We start from the raw sequence: 15,332 nt of genomic DNA, 5'->3' as shown, positions 1-15,332 counted from the left end.
CGAACAATAAAGACATGGAATACGATTGAAGTGAAGCTTCCGAAGGATCAAGCCAAGAATCAGGTCAATCATCATGTACCTCGTAGCAGTGATCAATGTGTGGCTGTGTCGTGGCGCATGCACCAGCCCATCCTTTAGCGCCTCTGTCCTGAAATTCATGGCAAACTTCCTCGCCTTTGATCCTTGCCAACGCCAACCCAACCGCCTGACGCGTCCGAACAATGTGCGGCATCCATGGCGCCGTAACAGCAAATGGCCGCCCTCACAGACTGTCTCCAGGCCTAGAGAGGCGCCTTCGGAACCGCGGCCCGGACCATCTTGGGACGGTAGAGGCGCAGCTCTGCCCAGACGAGGGCTCTCTCTGCGTGACCTTGACCTCGACGGTTCTGTCCCTGCGCGGCGACCATCTGGCAAAGCAGCCGCTGGTGGACGCGGAATCTGGGTCTGTGCTCTGCTGGAACGGCGAGGCGTGGAAGCTCGGCGGAAAGCTGGTCGAGGGCAATGATGGCGAGGCCGTCCTGTCTCTGCTGGCTGCGGCGGCGAGTCACGATGCGGGCAGCGAGGATAGTGTCCTTGATGCTCTGCGATCCATCGACGGACCTTTTGCGTTCATCTTCCTGGACAGGAAAGCAAAGCGGTTGTATTATGGACGGGATCGCCTCGGGCGACGGTCATTGCTGCTGAAGAAGGGAGACGAGTTCCTGCTCTCCAGCGTCGCAGAAGCGCCAGCCGAGGGATGGGCCGAGGTCGAAGCTGATGGCTGCTATACCCTTCAGCTGGATGCAACAGGCTCACCGATGGAGCTGGTGGCGGTCCGCCATGACTGGGACCTGAACAAAGACCTGGTAAGTTGCTTAGGGGCGCTCTCACAGGCTACTGCTAGCAAGTAAAGACATGCCAACCGACATCCGTGCTACTCATTTCATCACCATTAGATATCAAGCATCGGCATCTTCAACGCCTCTATACCTGCCTCTGATGCCACGACAGCTCCGTTGACCATCCAGTCGCCCTCAGTAGAGCAGCTGCGGCATCATCTGACGGAGTCGCTCCAGCTCAGGGTTCTCAACGTCCCGAGGCCTCCAAGAGCGGACACATCAGACGCCCACATCGCAGTCTTATTTTCAGGAGGGCTGGATTGCACTGTCCTAGCCCGGATGGCCAGCGACATGATGCCCCCGGAGCAGGCCATTGATTTGATCAATGTGGCGTTTGAGAATCCGCGGATTGCTGCTCAGAACACAAAGCTGTCCGCTGATGAGCTGTACGAGCTGTGTCCTGACAGGATGACTGGGAGAAAGTCATTTGCCGAGCTGTTAACCGTCTGTCCAAGCCAACGGTGGCGATTTGTTACTGTAAGCACTCCGTAACACAAAGCGGTAAAGAAGCTCGTATTAACGCAACACGCCCAGGTAAATGTCCCCTATCAGGAGACGTGCGCTCATCGAGCAGAGGTGATAGACCTCATTTACCCTCACAACACTGAAATGGACCTCTCCATCGCTTGTGCTTTGTATTTTGCCGCAAGGGGTCAGGGGATGGGACAGTTGGCCCCGGGAGGGGAGACGGCTGAGCCGTATAGCACAACAGCCCGCGTATTGTTGTCGGGACTCGGCGCTGACGAGTTGTTTGGCGGTTATGTCCGTCACGCCACCGCTTTCACGCGCAGCGGATATCCGGGACTCATAGATGAGCTGAAGCTGGATGTTGGCCGGTTAGGCAAGAGAAACCTGGGACGTGACGACAGAGTCATGGCTCACTGGAGCAGAGAGGTGAGATTTCCATATCTTGACGAGAGTCTGGTCAAGTGGGCAATTGAGCTGCCGGCGTGGGAGAAGTGCGACTTCGACAACCAGGGAATTGGGTGTGATTTGGAGCCTGAAAAGAGAGTGCTGCGTCTGTTGGCGGAGCGTCTGGGCATGCGCTCTGTGGCGACGGAGAAGAAGCGAGCGGTAAGTGACTGGCTTCGATGAGTATCCCGGGCTCTTGGCTAATCTTGCACCAGATTCAATTTGGAGCGCGGACTGCCAAGATGGAAAGCGGCAAGGTCAAGGGCACCACCCTTCTCGGTCCCTGAGGCATGTTAGATTGCGCTTGCGCCTTCGTGCACCAACACCAACACGAAGGAGAGTGCTCATGATGCAGGAGGGGACGGTCTCGGTGGTGATGATGAAAACAGATACTTCCGAGCTATCACGGCCACAAGCGGCGTCATGTGGAACGACTGCGCGTTTGCTGCTTGCAGCTAACCCCTTTGTTCCCAGATGCCTGGCTTATTCTTTTTTTACAAGAGCCGGTAGCAGTGACGTCGTTAAAGGCAAGTCTGAGCCGAGATGCGTTGACCCCTCTGTGTGGGCATGGGGTTGATGAGTTGTCTTACCCTAGAACTTGGCATATTCAAAGTGATATGTATCAAGAAAAATTCAAATGAAGCCTTTGTTTACAATGACTGTGACTCTGAATATCCATATACTGTGAAACTTGTTGTCGGGTCCGACTTGAATGGTCTAGGTGTTCAATGGTATAGGTTCAGAGCGATAGTCCATTTAGTTGTTTGCTGCTGTATCTTAGCAACTCGTGAGTTACTTCAACAATCCATGGTTTGCCTGCGAACGAACATTGTCCATTCCGTAACATTTCTACTACTAGTAGTATAAAGCAAAATCCTGTGAATACACACACACTCTCTCTGAATCGCTCGCTCATGAACGCAAAGCGCCAATTACCGCCTTGACACGGCTCAACAACCCGCCCCCTATACATCGGGATATGCGGGAAAACTCGAGCGACTTCGGTGAAGCCCAGCCATCGTGGGACCGGGGTGCTGAAGAAAAAAACAGGGAAGAGAAGACGGGACAAGGATGGCATGGATGTCCGTGGGAAGCGAAGGGGGAATGCGTCGATCAAAATCTTGGTTAAGAGTGAACAACAATCTTTTCTTTCATCCATCTAAATTGTGCAAACTGAAAACACAGTTTGATTATATACTTGGCAATAAATGGTAATGACAAAGGTGAAGGGCTGTGGTGGTGGTGATATCTGGGATACGAGACTGTATGTTGATGGACGTTGCGGTGGAGCCTTGGATGCATGCATGCATGCTGTGGGAGAAGTGACATGGAGATTGTGCTGCTATGTACTGCTGACGCTGCGGTGCACGTCATTCTTGTTGAAAAATGGCTCTAGAAAAGGCATAGAAAGAGTTTCGGCCAGCGTTTGATCTGCGATTCGGATCGTCGGCTGAGATTTGCTCCAATCTGGCGGTTGTATCACCATAGACGACAATGTGGAGAGAAAGCTGAGAAGCTTCATGTCATGAGGTTTGCCGTCTTGAGGATGCCTGACCAATAGTTCCGCCATCCCCGTAAAACGGAGGTGAGAAACAAGAAACGACACGAAGAATTTTGTACGGGACGCGCGTCCTATTGTGCATATGCCAACGACACATGTTATACGGGACTTACATACTACATACAAACAAAATACTAATCGGGATATCGACGCGAACATGGAAAAGCCGCGTCGGAGCGGCTATAAGCCGTTGAAGAATCATTCTAGGTCCGGGGGACGACTCCATACTTGACATGGGAGGCGGCCTACAGGTATTTTCCGAGCCCCTGCGCAAGGCCAAGAGAGACATGGGTGGTTTACGGCAAATGGTATCCCCTGTCGGGTGGAAACAACGGCAGTGGTTGAGGGCTTTGGTTTTCTTGGTCGTCTGCTGCTGCTGCTGCTGCTGCTTTCCCTTTTTTTCCCTTGGGTATTGCTGTTTTCAGCTTGTTGACGATTCTTTCTGAGATGGATTTAGCCGCACAACTCAGCTGTTTCACTTGTCAATCCACTTGTTATATTGCGACTTTGTGGGGGGAGAATAGATACTATCTGGTCAAGGCTGGAGTTCCACCTATGCGTATCTCTATGCGTCTGAAAGACTGAACCCAGCCGCCATCCTATGAAGTCCTTGACGAAAACATACCGTTTCATTAACAAAAGTACAAAGAGCCTGAAATTGCCAAGAAAGTCTTGGTACTGCACATCTAGAAGTTGGCAGCCCCGACATGGATCTTCCCGACTACCCGGTGTAATCTGTAGCCCTTCTAGAACAAAGTGGCCACAGATTTTGCCAAGCAAACGTCATGTCAAGTTCCATCACATCTCAGTATTGAGCGAGATTGCTTTTTTCTTCAACGGCCACAAGAACGGGCGGTGGATACATCGTGAGGGGCGGAAACGAGGGGCCCTTTACTGACAGTCTAGCAGTTGCACTTCACAACTTTGATCAAACTTACCGCTATTCGCTTTCATTGCCATGACAGAAAGCAATAACAAAGCTTAGCTCCTTTGCGGCCATCTTCCATCGTCGTCGATAGTATAGTACCGCAGAAATGAGAGCAAACGATAAGCTAGCAAGTACACTCATAGAGCACAGTAGTAAACCACATAGACTTCTACCAAGAGTCATGTCCCATTCAACCAACAGCCTAGACGAAATGACGACCATCCCATGCATCCATACAACCACAGACCCTGCCCCCCCCCAAAGCACCTAACTCAGCCGCATCCCCCATCTCGGCACCCGCAAACCATATGACCACCATACCACTGCATCGTATGCTCATGTATAGCGGTCTGTGTTCCCTATATTCCCCTGTAGCCGGTATTCCGAAGCCGAAGTCCGTACTTCTCTCGCCCAGCAGCGACTCTACCTATCCATACTACTAGCCACCGACGAAGCGAAAGCCTCACAAGCGAGAGAAGCAAATCCCCCCCCTCCTTGCTAGCCCATCCACACCCATCACCTCCGTCCAGCAAAATAAGGGGGTCAACCAAGGAGGGACACACACAGGCACCATGGACACACGATCGAAAGGAAAAAAAGAAAATGAAAGGGAGTAGAGATTATGAGCTTCATCTGTATATAAACAACCGTTGATCTTCTCCCATTCCCGTTCCATCTTTCTCATCCACCCATCCACATTCCTTTTTGCCTTCCCCTCCTCCCCCAACTCTCTCTAAGATCCGACCATCCCAAAGAAAGCTTTATCTTTCTTTCACAGCCCCTCCAGTCACTCCCTTTCACGGACAACACACACTCTCTCACCCTCAAGTCACTCATTACCAACTTGACACGATGCGTTTCCTCGCTACCATCGCCACTCTGGCCACCGTCGCCATGGCCAGCTCCGGCGGCTGCACCGCCCACCCCTCCGACGCCAGCGGCAGCTCCGGCGCCCTCCCTAGCTCCGGCGCCGTCCCCAGCGGTGTCTCCGGCTCCGGCGCCGCTGTCCCCAGCTCCGTTGCTGTCCCCAGCGGTGTCCCCAGCTCCGGTGCTGCTGTCCCCAGCGGTGTCGCCAGCGGCGTCCCCAGCGCCATCCCCAGCTCCGGCGCCGTCCCCGCCCACGGCTCCCAGCCCAACCAGCCCGTCCACTCTGGCCCCGGCAACGGCAACTCCGGCTCCTCCAGCTCCAGCTCCAGCTCCGGCTCCGGCTCCGGATCCGGCTCCGGCGTCGACGTCGACGTCAACATCCAGCTCGGCGAGAAGATCATCGCCGAGGCCTCCGTCGACATCCACGCCGCCCTCGACCTCGCCGCCGGCTTCAAGTGCCCGGCCCCCATGGCCTACAGCCCCTGGACAAAGGCCTGCGCCTGCCCGCCCGGCCAGAGCTACGACACCACCAAGAAGACGTGCTCCGGCACCGCCCTCGCCGGCGCCTGGCCGCTGCCCAAGTGCGACGCCTCCGGCTCCAAGGTCGCCCTCAGCGCCTTCTGCGCAATCTCCCCCGTCAAGTTCACAAAGTACGACGCCACCCACGCCTGGTGCCAGGTCGCCCTCGACACCTTCACCTTCTGCGCCGAGGCCGAGATCGAGGCTGAGATCTCCGCCCTCGGCCTCGGCGTCAACCTCGACGTCGAGCTCGACCTCTCCCTCACCTCCTCCATCAGCGCCACCCTCCGCAGCACCTCCGCCGGCCTCGCTTCCCTCTTCATCGAGACCCTGGCCGAGGCCGTCGTCATCTTCAACACCAAGGTTTTCGGTCTTGCTTCCGTCGCTGTCGACGTCGAGGCTTCTCTGTCTGTTGGTGTCTTCGCCCAGCTCCAGTCCGTTGCCTGCCTGCTCGGCATCGGCAAGTGCCAGTTCGACTGCGTCTCCTTCAGCACCAAGGGCTGCCACAACTACATCGACGTCGTCGGCGCTCTGGGTGGCCGCCTTGCTGGCTTTGTTGGTGTCACCATCCTGCCTGATGTCATCCTCAGCGTCAGCTCGTCCAACGTTGTCACCAGCCTGGTTGTCAAGGACCTGCTGTGCGCCAGCCTCAGCCTCAACACTCCTCTCATTTCTCAGTACAAGTACACTTGCTAAATGCTTGTATCGAGGGCTGTGATGGGAGGTTGAGAGTTGGGAATCGTGAGCCGAGGGAAGGAATTGGAGGAGTTGTGAGTTGCGAGTTCTTCTGAGAAGTTGAGGCTTGGAGCAGTTGGGGAGATACAGGGGCTGTGAGTTGAAGGAGTTGGATGTCGGGTTTCATTCGGAAAAGACGCCTTTGTAGATAGAGTTTTGGAAGAAGGAATCGGAGGATAATGGGTTTCTGTTTGCATGAAAGAGCGCGGTGTTGGTTGATGGAGCGAAAAAGACGAATCGGATACATGTCAAGACGGAGCTGATGAGTGAAGCTATCCTATTCTAGAGTTTAGAAGCATTTGATAATTTAATGTGTAGTTAGTTTGGATCATACAATCAACGAGGTAGTTTGACCTTGCCTGTCTTGTCTGGCGCTTGAGAATTGTGATGTTCGATGCCAAACATGTCGGCAGAATCGTGATGGCTCTTTGGCGGATAGATTATCGCATTCTGCCAAGATGATCCCACAAAAACTCCCAGTATCCCATAAAAACTCCCTTATTGGTTCAAGCACTTACAGGAATAGAAATCTGCTTGCCAAACTTGTCCACCCCAAAATGACTAAACGCCTCTTCATCATTCTCATCCAACAAAAACGCCCGGTCTTCATCCTCTGGACAAAGTTTAGCGTACAGGCCCTCGCCAGCCTTGGGCCACAATGGCGGCAGAGCGTCTTGATCATCCACTGGCGGTGATTCTTCCTCCTGTGAGATGGGTGCCGCCTTGATCGTCTTTTTCAAGACCTTGTGTTTGTGCTTGATTCTGGATTCCAGCACGGTGTGTCCATGTCGCAGCCGCGTGGTAGACCGAGATTGATGTGAATGCTTTGTCCTGACCGTGACGGCGCCCATGGCTTTGGCATTCCAGCTTGGAGAGTCAAACATGGGGAGCTCGGGATGCTTCTTTGCGACAGAGACCATGATGTCGACCAGCAACTGCGGCTTGAGCTGATCGCAAAATGACAGAATGTTCAACAGATCTGTCTTCTTCTTTCCATAGAAATATTCCGTCAACTGCAGTTCTCGAGTCAGTCCTTCTGTTTCTGTAGGTGAAAAATAAAAGGATGTTTGCATCTTCACTCACTGCCGCGTCCGATGCCTGCCCTGACCGGAAACCAACCAGCTCTGGCTTGGCCGGAACGACACCCTCTGGCAAAGCAGCCAAGTTCTTTGCTCGTCTCCTCTCCGTTTCATTTTGATGTCGGTGGCCCGCGCGGTGTATCCTTTCCTTGTCACCCATCCTCAAGCACGAAGGACATGTGAACCTTGAAGCTTGCTGCAAATCCTCCTCTTTCATTGTCAATGACGCACATCCTTGGTGCCACGGTTTGGAACAACTGCCGCATGGTATGAGTGGACTGTGCGGTCCCAATGATCCCTCGCCGCATTTGAAGCAGATTGCATCGCTGCCCGACAGCGCGCTGCTCGGCGTCTCTGTGGCTGATGGCATCACTGCAGGCCTTGGAGCAGGTATGGGAAGGGATATTGTGTTTTGAGTAAAGTCATCCCTTTCATTTCCCTCGTCGCCCGCATCTCGCTTTCTCTTCAATCCGATGAGCTGAGAGCCCGCGGCAATCATATCCGCCACGCTGGCGAATGGTTGATGAGCCGGCGATAGAGGCATTGGCAGCGTATCGTGTACGCCGGAGCCATGCTGTTCATTCGAACCATCCTTTCCTCCGTCTTCTGCCTGCGTAGCCGTCTCTGATACAGCCGGAAAGCTTGAGGTCGCCGCCTGCTGATCACATTTTATACGGCTGAGGATCCATGAAGCTGATGAGAACTGCGGCGTATATGAAGGCCGTGGTGTCGAACCCGAAGCCACTCCATTCTCCGGAATAGGATCAGCAAGTGGACGAGACTCTACGGCAGCACCCGCTGGAGAGTCCCGCATGGTGACATCTTCATCTCTCGACCCGTTCAAGAGAACTGGCGTTCGCGCTTCCATTTTGCAGTCCGGTTTGTGTGTGACCGGCGTGATGTGATCGATAGGCTTATGGCGTGTGAACCGAACCGTCCGTTTTCAGCACATGGCACTTATACAGAGGGGACGAGAACTGCGCACCCGCACGTATCTCGATCCATGAATTAGATATTAAGAAACGAGGAGGAAGAAGAGAAAAGATGAGAAACTCCCCCAATGATCTGAAGCATGGCTTCGCGATGGTCTTACGATTGTCGGGAAGGAACCACTTTCGGAAAGCGTGAGGCAGGAAAAGACGGAAGGAAGATCATGTGATCTTTCACATGACCCCCTTAGCAAACAGTAAGACATCCGCCCCTTGAGCAAACATGCACTGTTTCTCTCACCACGCATGATTGTGCTCAGTTTCTGGCCTTTGCGCTGCGAATAGGCCGCTTGTCTCTTACCATCTATATCGTGTCTAATGCGTACATGCTTTCATGACACTCATAATCTCAATCATCTATCGCACCACTCCCTGGTCTTTCAATGCCGCAATGTCCTCCTCGCTCAGCCCAAGATGCTCGCTGAGGATCTCATCCGTATGCTGACCCAGCACCGGAGGAGGAGTCCTGACCCTGGGCTGAGTTTCCGACCACTTGACGGGCGTGTTGACCATTTTGATCGGGCCGCAATACTCGTGATCAATCTCAATGACCATCTCGCGGGCCTTAGTATGGCTGTGGTTGAGCGTGCCCTGGATGTCGTTGATGGCGGCATAAGGCATCCCGGAGCCCTCAAAGACATCCAGCCACTCCTTCGTTGTCCTCTGCTGCGTGATGGCTTCAATCTCTGCCTCGAGTTCGTCTCGATGAGCGACTCGGTCGGCATTCGTTTTGTACCTGACGTCGTCCTTCCAGTGCGATTTGCCGATTCCATCGCAGAGAATGCCAAACAGCCGGTCGTTGCCACCACCAATGAGAATGTCACCATCCTTTGTCTTGAACGCTCTGTACGGAACAATGGACGCTGCATTGTTTTAGCACTTGATTTCCCACTGGCGTTGGCCGATAGGGCCTGACTTACGATGCGCAGTTCCCCATCTGCCACTGTCCCTTTTGCCGCTTATCAGAGCGCTGCTCGCAATGTTGGCCAGGGTGGCTGTCTGGCAGTCGCTCAATGCCACGTCGATATGCTGACCCTTTCCCGTCTTGGCTCTCGACAGCAGCGCCGCCATGATGCTGTTGCTCGTGTAAAGCCCCGTGGTCAAGTCAGTGACAGCCACGCCCACCTTGACTGGCGGGCCATCTCGCGAGCCTGTGATGTGCATGAGGCCAAACTCGGCCTCGACCATGACGTCGTAGCCGGCGCGGTTCGAATAAGGGCCGGTCTGGCCGTAGCCCGTAATAGAGGCGTAGATGAGCCCGGGGTTGATCTTTCGTAGGCTCTCATAATCCATCTGATACTTGGACAGCGTGCCGGGGAGGTAGTTCTCAACCAGGATGTCGCATTTCGCTGCTAGCTTGTGAAGGATGTCGACGCCTTGAGGGTGCTGAAAAGATAGCCCCAGAGATCTTTTGTTACGGTTGACCTAAAAATGAACGTAAAATCGAGAGTTGTCACATATTAGTTTTCTTGGTCGTGGAAGTGGAACAAGTCCCAACACTCAAGTTTGATGCGTACCCCGAGAAAATAGGCAGATTCACCAGGGCCTTGTCGGCCAGAGTCCGGCTTGTATTTAGCATATGGAGGGCCCCATGCTCTGGTGTCATCTCCTCGCGTAGGGTGCTCGATCTTGATGACTTCGGCGCTGGGAATAGCACAAGTGAGTATTCTGATCGTGGGTATCTTCAGGTGAACAAGAGAAGCCTACCCAAGGTCTCCCAGAATTTGAGTGCAGTATGGCTGCGGCAGGTTAGCCGAGGTTACATAGCATCAACACATGGGTGCGTCTATATATATATAGGTATACAGAGGTCGAGGAACATACACCGGCCAACACTCTTGTCATGTCCAACACACGATATCCTTCAAGAGGTAAAGGGTTGCCGCTGACCGCAGCCGCGGAATAGCGGCGAATGTCGTGTGCTCTTCCTAGCCATTGAGCTGGAGATGACCCTGGCCGAGAGAGTCTGACGAGGCCCCGAATTTGGGACATGGTTGAGCCAACAGACAAGTGCAGAAAGATATGAAAAGAAGAAGAGTGAGCAGAAGAAGCAGACTGCGGTATCAAGCAGATGCGATTAGACCATGGATAGTCAGACCTGAGTGGTTGAGGTTAGAGTTGTGTCATCTAGTTGGACCTGAGCAATTGCCCAGGTACTGCTGTTTTGAGCAAAGCCCCCCATGGGGTCGGCTGAATTCGGCTCATAATAGTGGGCGAAAGTGGTTAGTGGGATTGTGTTGGTTGAGTGCGAGTTGAGGCAGATTGAGACAGAGGAACGAGTAATGCTGCATGAGATGATGTGAAGCTCAATATTCATATGACTTTGCCATATTGATGCCGTAATTCACCTGATTCGATGACTACAGATGTGCCCTGGGAAGGGAACGCATCTGGTGGCTGTGATGATGCATACCTAGGTAAGGTAAGGTATTACTACCAGGTACGATGCTAGTGTCGATGGACGCCCGGCATTGAAGACGATCGACGTGGCTTTGCCAAGCTGACGCTCACCCAAGGGTCTTTGTACGAGTATATTGGCATGTTTGTTCTCCTGATACTTACCCAGCAATATTTTGCACAGTAGCTTCTAGTATATGGCTGTTTGCTCAACTCGAGACCTCTCGTGGGCACTCGAGGCCCTCGGTTCAATGATACGAGGTACATATCCGTACTATTGTACAGTGTACAAGTATTCCACAGCAGCGCACTATTGATTTCAAGGTTCTGCCGCCTATTCCATCTTGGTCTGGATTACGACCTTCCACAAACATCCACAGACGCAGCAAATCGGACCCTCAAAACCATCATCAATGCTGATCAGACTCATCTCAGCTCATCGAATCTATACCTATGATTATAAGCCCCCTTCTACATGCACATCTGTCAAATACAGCCTCGCAAACCGCATATTCCAAATCAAAGCACCTACTCATGCATGTTCTGCCACATCTTCTTCTTCTCACCACCAACGCTCGAGAACCACACCTCATCCCACCTCCCAGCGGCTGAGCAGGCGAACGCTGGTCCGTATCCGTGTCACACCCGCCGTTGCTGATGTGACGCCTGGCCTGGTCCCCCCGAGGCTAAACTCCCATGACCCCCCCGGCTATTCGCCCATCCAAGCTGGAGGCGATTCCCAAACGGGGGGGTTTCCAACGGTCCGTGATCCTGGATCCCCCGGCCACAGCGCTTTGCTGATAGCGGCAGCGGGTTGACTTTTCCCTTCGTCAGTAGCACAAGATAGTCTACTCCGTAGGGATCAGAGCAAAAGATGGATGAACTTGGAAGAGGCAGCCGCTCTGCTGCTCAGCAACTTCGCCCAGTCAGTCTCCACCTCGCCTGGGGGATGATCAACAATGTGCGCGCAAAAGCCGTCAAACGTCGTATCCGCCCCCCCGGTAAAAAGAGTAAACATGATGGCGTAACGTGTAGTCTTGTATTACGCCGGCTTGCATTCGCATCCCCTGACGGGATTTTCCTCTCAATCACCCTGTTTCTATTAATACTATTTCGGCCAGCGCTGTTGCTCTGCCAATGTTCGCCAGGTGCGCAAATGCGGCTTAGCCCACCGTTCGTCTCTCGTCTCTCTTGTTCTGTTACATTCAAAACCGGAGGCCCATCCCCTCCAGCCTCGCTCTCCCACATAACACCCTCTTTTTTTCCCTTCTCTCTTTTTCATATTACCAACAGCAGAAGCAGGGAAGAATCCGGGGCGGATAAAAGTGCGACCTCTTTCACGCTGGAGGGCTGTGCCGGTATCCTGGGTCCAACGAAGAAACGAGGCTGCCAACGGCCATCTACATAGCCTGATCGACGCACATCGTTGATCCGTCATGTTGGGTGTTTGAAGTTACACCATGGCGGCTCGGTATCTGTAATTGCATGTGGCTCTCGCTCGCAATGCGCTATTGATAGTGTCACCGCGATACGAATCCGACCCGGTTTTCGATTCAGGAACCCGTATTATATAACCTTCATTCACGACGCTTCCGAAACACAGCACCAAACATTTCATTCACAAAAGCTTCACAACTTCTCTCCCATCTCTTCATTTCAGCCCAGGTATGCATCTCCCGAGCTCGTTGATCGCCAGAGCGCAAACGGTCGCCGCCCACGCCGCCGCCATGGACAAACAACCCGCGATGCTCTCACGGCGCGAGCTGCCCCGGACGACCCTGATTTACATCGTCGTCGGCCTCCTCGTCGGCGTGACCTGCACGGCCGCCGTTGTCGCCTTCCTCGTGGTCAGGCATCGCAAAGGGCAAAAGTACAGCCAGCTGAGGAAGAGGCCGACCTCTGTCGCGACGACGACAAACCGGGAATCCTACAGGAAAAGCGTCATGTCGACGATCTCCGAGGTCGATGACGCACAGCGGCAGGCCATGATCCGCAAGTCGCTGGCCACTCGGAGCTCCAACATGGACCTCAACGGGGACTCGGGCTCCATCTACACGGCGATCCACCCCCTGGATCGTCCCGCATCGCGTATCATGTACCGCGCAGTCTCCCGCCAGCCGGAAGAGCCGATTGCGGAAACCCACGAGGAGCCCCAGCCCGCTCATCATCAGGAGCCGACGTCTCCTCCGTCGCGAGACGAGGAGGCCATGGTTGGCCTCAAGGACGACTGGAAGGAATGGGAGGCGAGGCTTCACGAGAACCAGGCCCTCTCGCTCGACTACCACCCGGCTGTGGCACCCGAGCGGAAGGATTCCACCGGCTCAAATGGTTCCGCCGGCGCGTATCGGCTCGACGACGGTCGGCCACCTCGGTCCCATTCTGCCCATGAGCTCGACCGGCACCCAGAGCCTCCCTTGCCTCGGCCGCATTCCGTCGTTTCCGTCCAATCTACAAGGTCGCTGCCCATGGATTACGAAGCCAAACGAGACCGGCGTTCTCGCCATCAGCTGCACCAATCCTGGACTCCTTCATAAGGAATAATTCCATCGTCATCGTACCATGAAGACTCAACGGGGATAATCATTGCCTTTTCCCACACAAATTTCCAAGCCCTGAGATCTTACAGAAAGAAAAAGAAATGCTATTCTAGCCCTGCCCGGCAGGGGACACTCAGCTGCCAATCTCGTTGGTAACTTCGACAAACGCTTGCCATTGTCTCCAGGCCTCACCACTTGTGATGGCCCACTTCGCTCTTCGCACCCCTTCCTTCCAGCGCTGGCCACCAGGACCTCGTTCTTTGATGACATTCCCATCATCGCCGTGACCCATGTCACTGGTATCCGCCTCGCAGATGCCGGACGTCACAAGAAGGGCGGCAGTGTTGATCAAGACGAATTCGACAACCGGATCATCCAGAGGAAGCTCGTTCTTGAGGATACGGGCCAGAATCTCGGCATTCTCCTCTGGCTCCTTTCCAGAAGACACATCGCTCAGGGCGTGTGTGCTGACGCCAAAGTCGCTGGGGTGGACTTTGAAATGCTCGACCACCACTTCGCCTCCGGGGGACTTCTCTTTCAGCATCCAGCAGAGTGTGTTCCCCGCACAGCTGATTTCGTCCAGCTCCTCCTCTCCGCAGACGATCAATGCCTTCCTGCACTTGGCGACTCTCAAAGCCTCAGCAAACGCGGGGCCGAGATCCCGCCTTCCAACGCCGATGACCCGAGCTTCCAGCACGTCCTCGACCGGGTTCGCCAACGGGCCCAGGTTGTTGAAGATGGTCCTCCAGGGGAGCTCCTTCCGGATGGGCGCGACGTAGCGCATGCCGGTGTGGAAGACGGGTGCGAAGAGGAAGCTGTAGTTTGTGTTGGAGTAGACCTTGACCAGCGTCTCCGGCCTGACGGCGCTGATGATGGGCGGCCGGGGCTTCATGCAGTTGACCATGTCGGCGCTGCCTGATTTGGACGTGCTGGCCTTGTTGCCGTGCTTGGAAACGAGGAGCAGCGACGAGGCGAGGATGGAGGAGGTTGTGCTGACATTGAAGGTGTCGTGGTTGTCGCCTCCAGTCCCGACAATGTCGCACTGTGGAATGGATCAGTTTAGAAGCACACAAATCTTTATGTATGTGTAGACAGCTTGATGTATATAAAAACCACTAGACACCTATAACACGAATTGGATAATTGCAAGAAAACAACCACTTACCAGCCCGCCCGTGTATGTGCCCTCTTTTCTTCCCCGCGCCTGTATGACGCTCTGCAGCTCCTCGACGGGGATCGGTGCCGCGGCCTTGCGCATGACATATGCGCAGCGCTCGAGGACGTCGGCCTTGAAGTCGAGCTTGGTGAAGTGCAGGGCCATGAGGAGGGACGCCGTCTGCGCCTCGCTGACCTGGTTTGTGAAAAAGTGGGAGATTGCGTCGGCGATCTCGTCGGGCGTGACGACGGTGTCTGTCGGCCAGAGCTTGGTCAAGAGGGGCTTGAGGTTGACATTGGGGAGGGCACCGTCCTGCCCGGTGTTGTTGGCTGTGCTCGAGGCCATTATGGCAGTTGTGATGGGGTGTGTGAGAGAGGCCAGGTATGGACAGATATGACGGATGGTGTGTGATGAGAGAGAGGTTGAAGATCGGTTGAAGATTTGGGGATGAAAGATGAGATGAAAAAAAAAAGATGAGTCAAATCCCCGACAAGAGAGTGTAACAACGGCTACAGGAGATGCGCCGAATGAATGAAATGGAACAATTATTGTACCAAAACCAACACACTATGCCGCATCTGTGGTACAACAAGAGGATCTCGAAAACGGAGAGAGAAGGTGGTTGTCATTTCTTTTCTTCGTTGGCTGTGAGTCAGCACCAAAAACTCCCGATTGGCCTCTTTGGGGCGGTTCAGGTTGGACCGTGTTTGCGGTTGGCCGTTGGCCGATTTCGGACCCACTGTGCCCGGCTTGACAGCTGCTCTTCTGTACTCG

At 54.1% G+C, this 15,332-nt stretch overlaps 6 protein-coding genes across 6 annotated transcripts; 3 read left to right on the top strand and 3 right to left on the bottom strand.

The window, feature by feature from the left end:
• Positions 1 to 218: 218 nt before the first annotated feature.
• On the top strand, positions 219 to 2,345 carry BBK36DRAFT_1135231 (asparagine synthase-like protein; the record flags this gene model as incomplete). The annotated part of the gene is given in 6 exon segments (XM_024892566.1): positions 219 to 849; positions 1,090 to 1,355; positions 1,413 to 1,952; positions 2,006 to 2,096; positions 2,112 to 2,262; positions 2,278 to 2,345. The coding sequence occupies 4 exon segments, from the start codon at positions 222 to 224 to the stop codon at positions 2,075 to 2,077; spliced, it is 1,506 nt and encodes a 501-aa protein (XP_024750327.1). The 3' UTR covers positions 2,078 to 2,096; positions 2,112 to 2,262; positions 2,278 to 2,345.
• Positions 2,346 to 5,131: 2,786 nt separating this feature from the next.
• BBK36DRAFT_1168521 (hypothetical protein) lies at positions 5,132 to 6,361 on the top strand (the record flags this gene model as incomplete). Its single annotated transcript, XM_024895193.1, has 2 exons — positions 5,132 to 5,251; positions 5,531 to 6,361. 2 exons carry the CDS (start codon positions 5,132 to 5,134, stop codon positions 6,359 to 6,361), a joined length of 951 nt encoding a protein of 316 aa, XP_024750326.1.
• Positions 6,362 to 6,906: 545 nt separating this feature from the next.
• On the bottom strand, positions 6,907 to 8,347 carry BBK36DRAFT_1117687 (hypothetical protein; the record flags this gene model as incomplete). Its single annotated transcript, XM_024890386.1, has 2 exons — positions 6,907 to 7,413; positions 7,484 to 8,347. 2 exons carry the CDS (start codon positions 8,345 to 8,347, stop codon positions 6,907 to 6,909), a joined length of 1,371 nt encoding a protein of 456 aa, XP_024750325.1.
• Positions 8,348 to 8,813: 466 nt separating this feature from the next.
• Positions 8,814 to 10,460, bottom strand: BBK36DRAFT_1199160 (CoA-transferase family III; the record flags this gene model as incomplete). The annotated part of the gene is made up of 5 exons (XM_024897079.1): positions 8,814 to 9,331; positions 9,389 to 9,893; positions 9,986 to 10,112; positions 10,176 to 10,207; positions 10,293 to 10,460. 5 exons carry the CDS (start codon positions 10,458 to 10,460, stop codon positions 8,826 to 8,828), a joined length of 1,338 nt encoding a protein of 445 aa, XP_024750324.1. The 3' UTR covers positions 8,814 to 8,825.
• A 2,132-nt stretch (positions 10,461 to 12,592) lies between these two features.
• BBK36DRAFT_1168517 (hypothetical protein) lies at positions 12,593 to 13,399 on the top strand (the record flags this gene model as incomplete). Its single annotated transcript, XM_024895192.1, has 1 exon — positions 12,593 to 13,399. One exon carries the CDS (start codon positions 12,593 to 12,595, stop codon positions 13,397 to 13,399), a length of 807 nt encoding a protein of 268 aa, XP_024750323.1.
• Positions 13,400 to 13,535: 136 nt separating this feature from the next.
• Positions 13,536 to 14,903, bottom strand: BBK36DRAFT_1199154 (nucleoside phosphorylase/phosphoribosyltransferase catalytic domain-containing protein; the record flags this gene model as incomplete). The annotated part of the gene is made up of 2 exons (XM_024897078.1): positions 13,536 to 14,444; positions 14,568 to 14,903. 2 exons carry the CDS (start codon positions 14,901 to 14,903, stop codon positions 13,536 to 13,538), a joined length of 1,245 nt encoding a protein of 414 aa, XP_024750322.1.
• Positions 14,904 to 15,332: the final 429 nt, after the last annotated feature.

The sequence above is a fragment of the Trichoderma citrinoviride genome (genome assembly GCF_003025115.1).
Source record: "Trichoderma citrinoviride strain TUCIM 6016 unplaced genomic scaffold BBK36scaffold_6, whole genome shotgun sequence".
Classification (NCBI taxonomy): domain Eukaryota; kingdom Fungi; phylum Ascomycota; class Sordariomycetes; order Hypocreales; family Hypocreaceae; genus Trichoderma; species Trichoderma citrinoviride.
The sequence above is the reverse complement of the archived record's forward strand: the minus strand, read 5'-3'. Positions and strand labels throughout refer to the sequence as shown.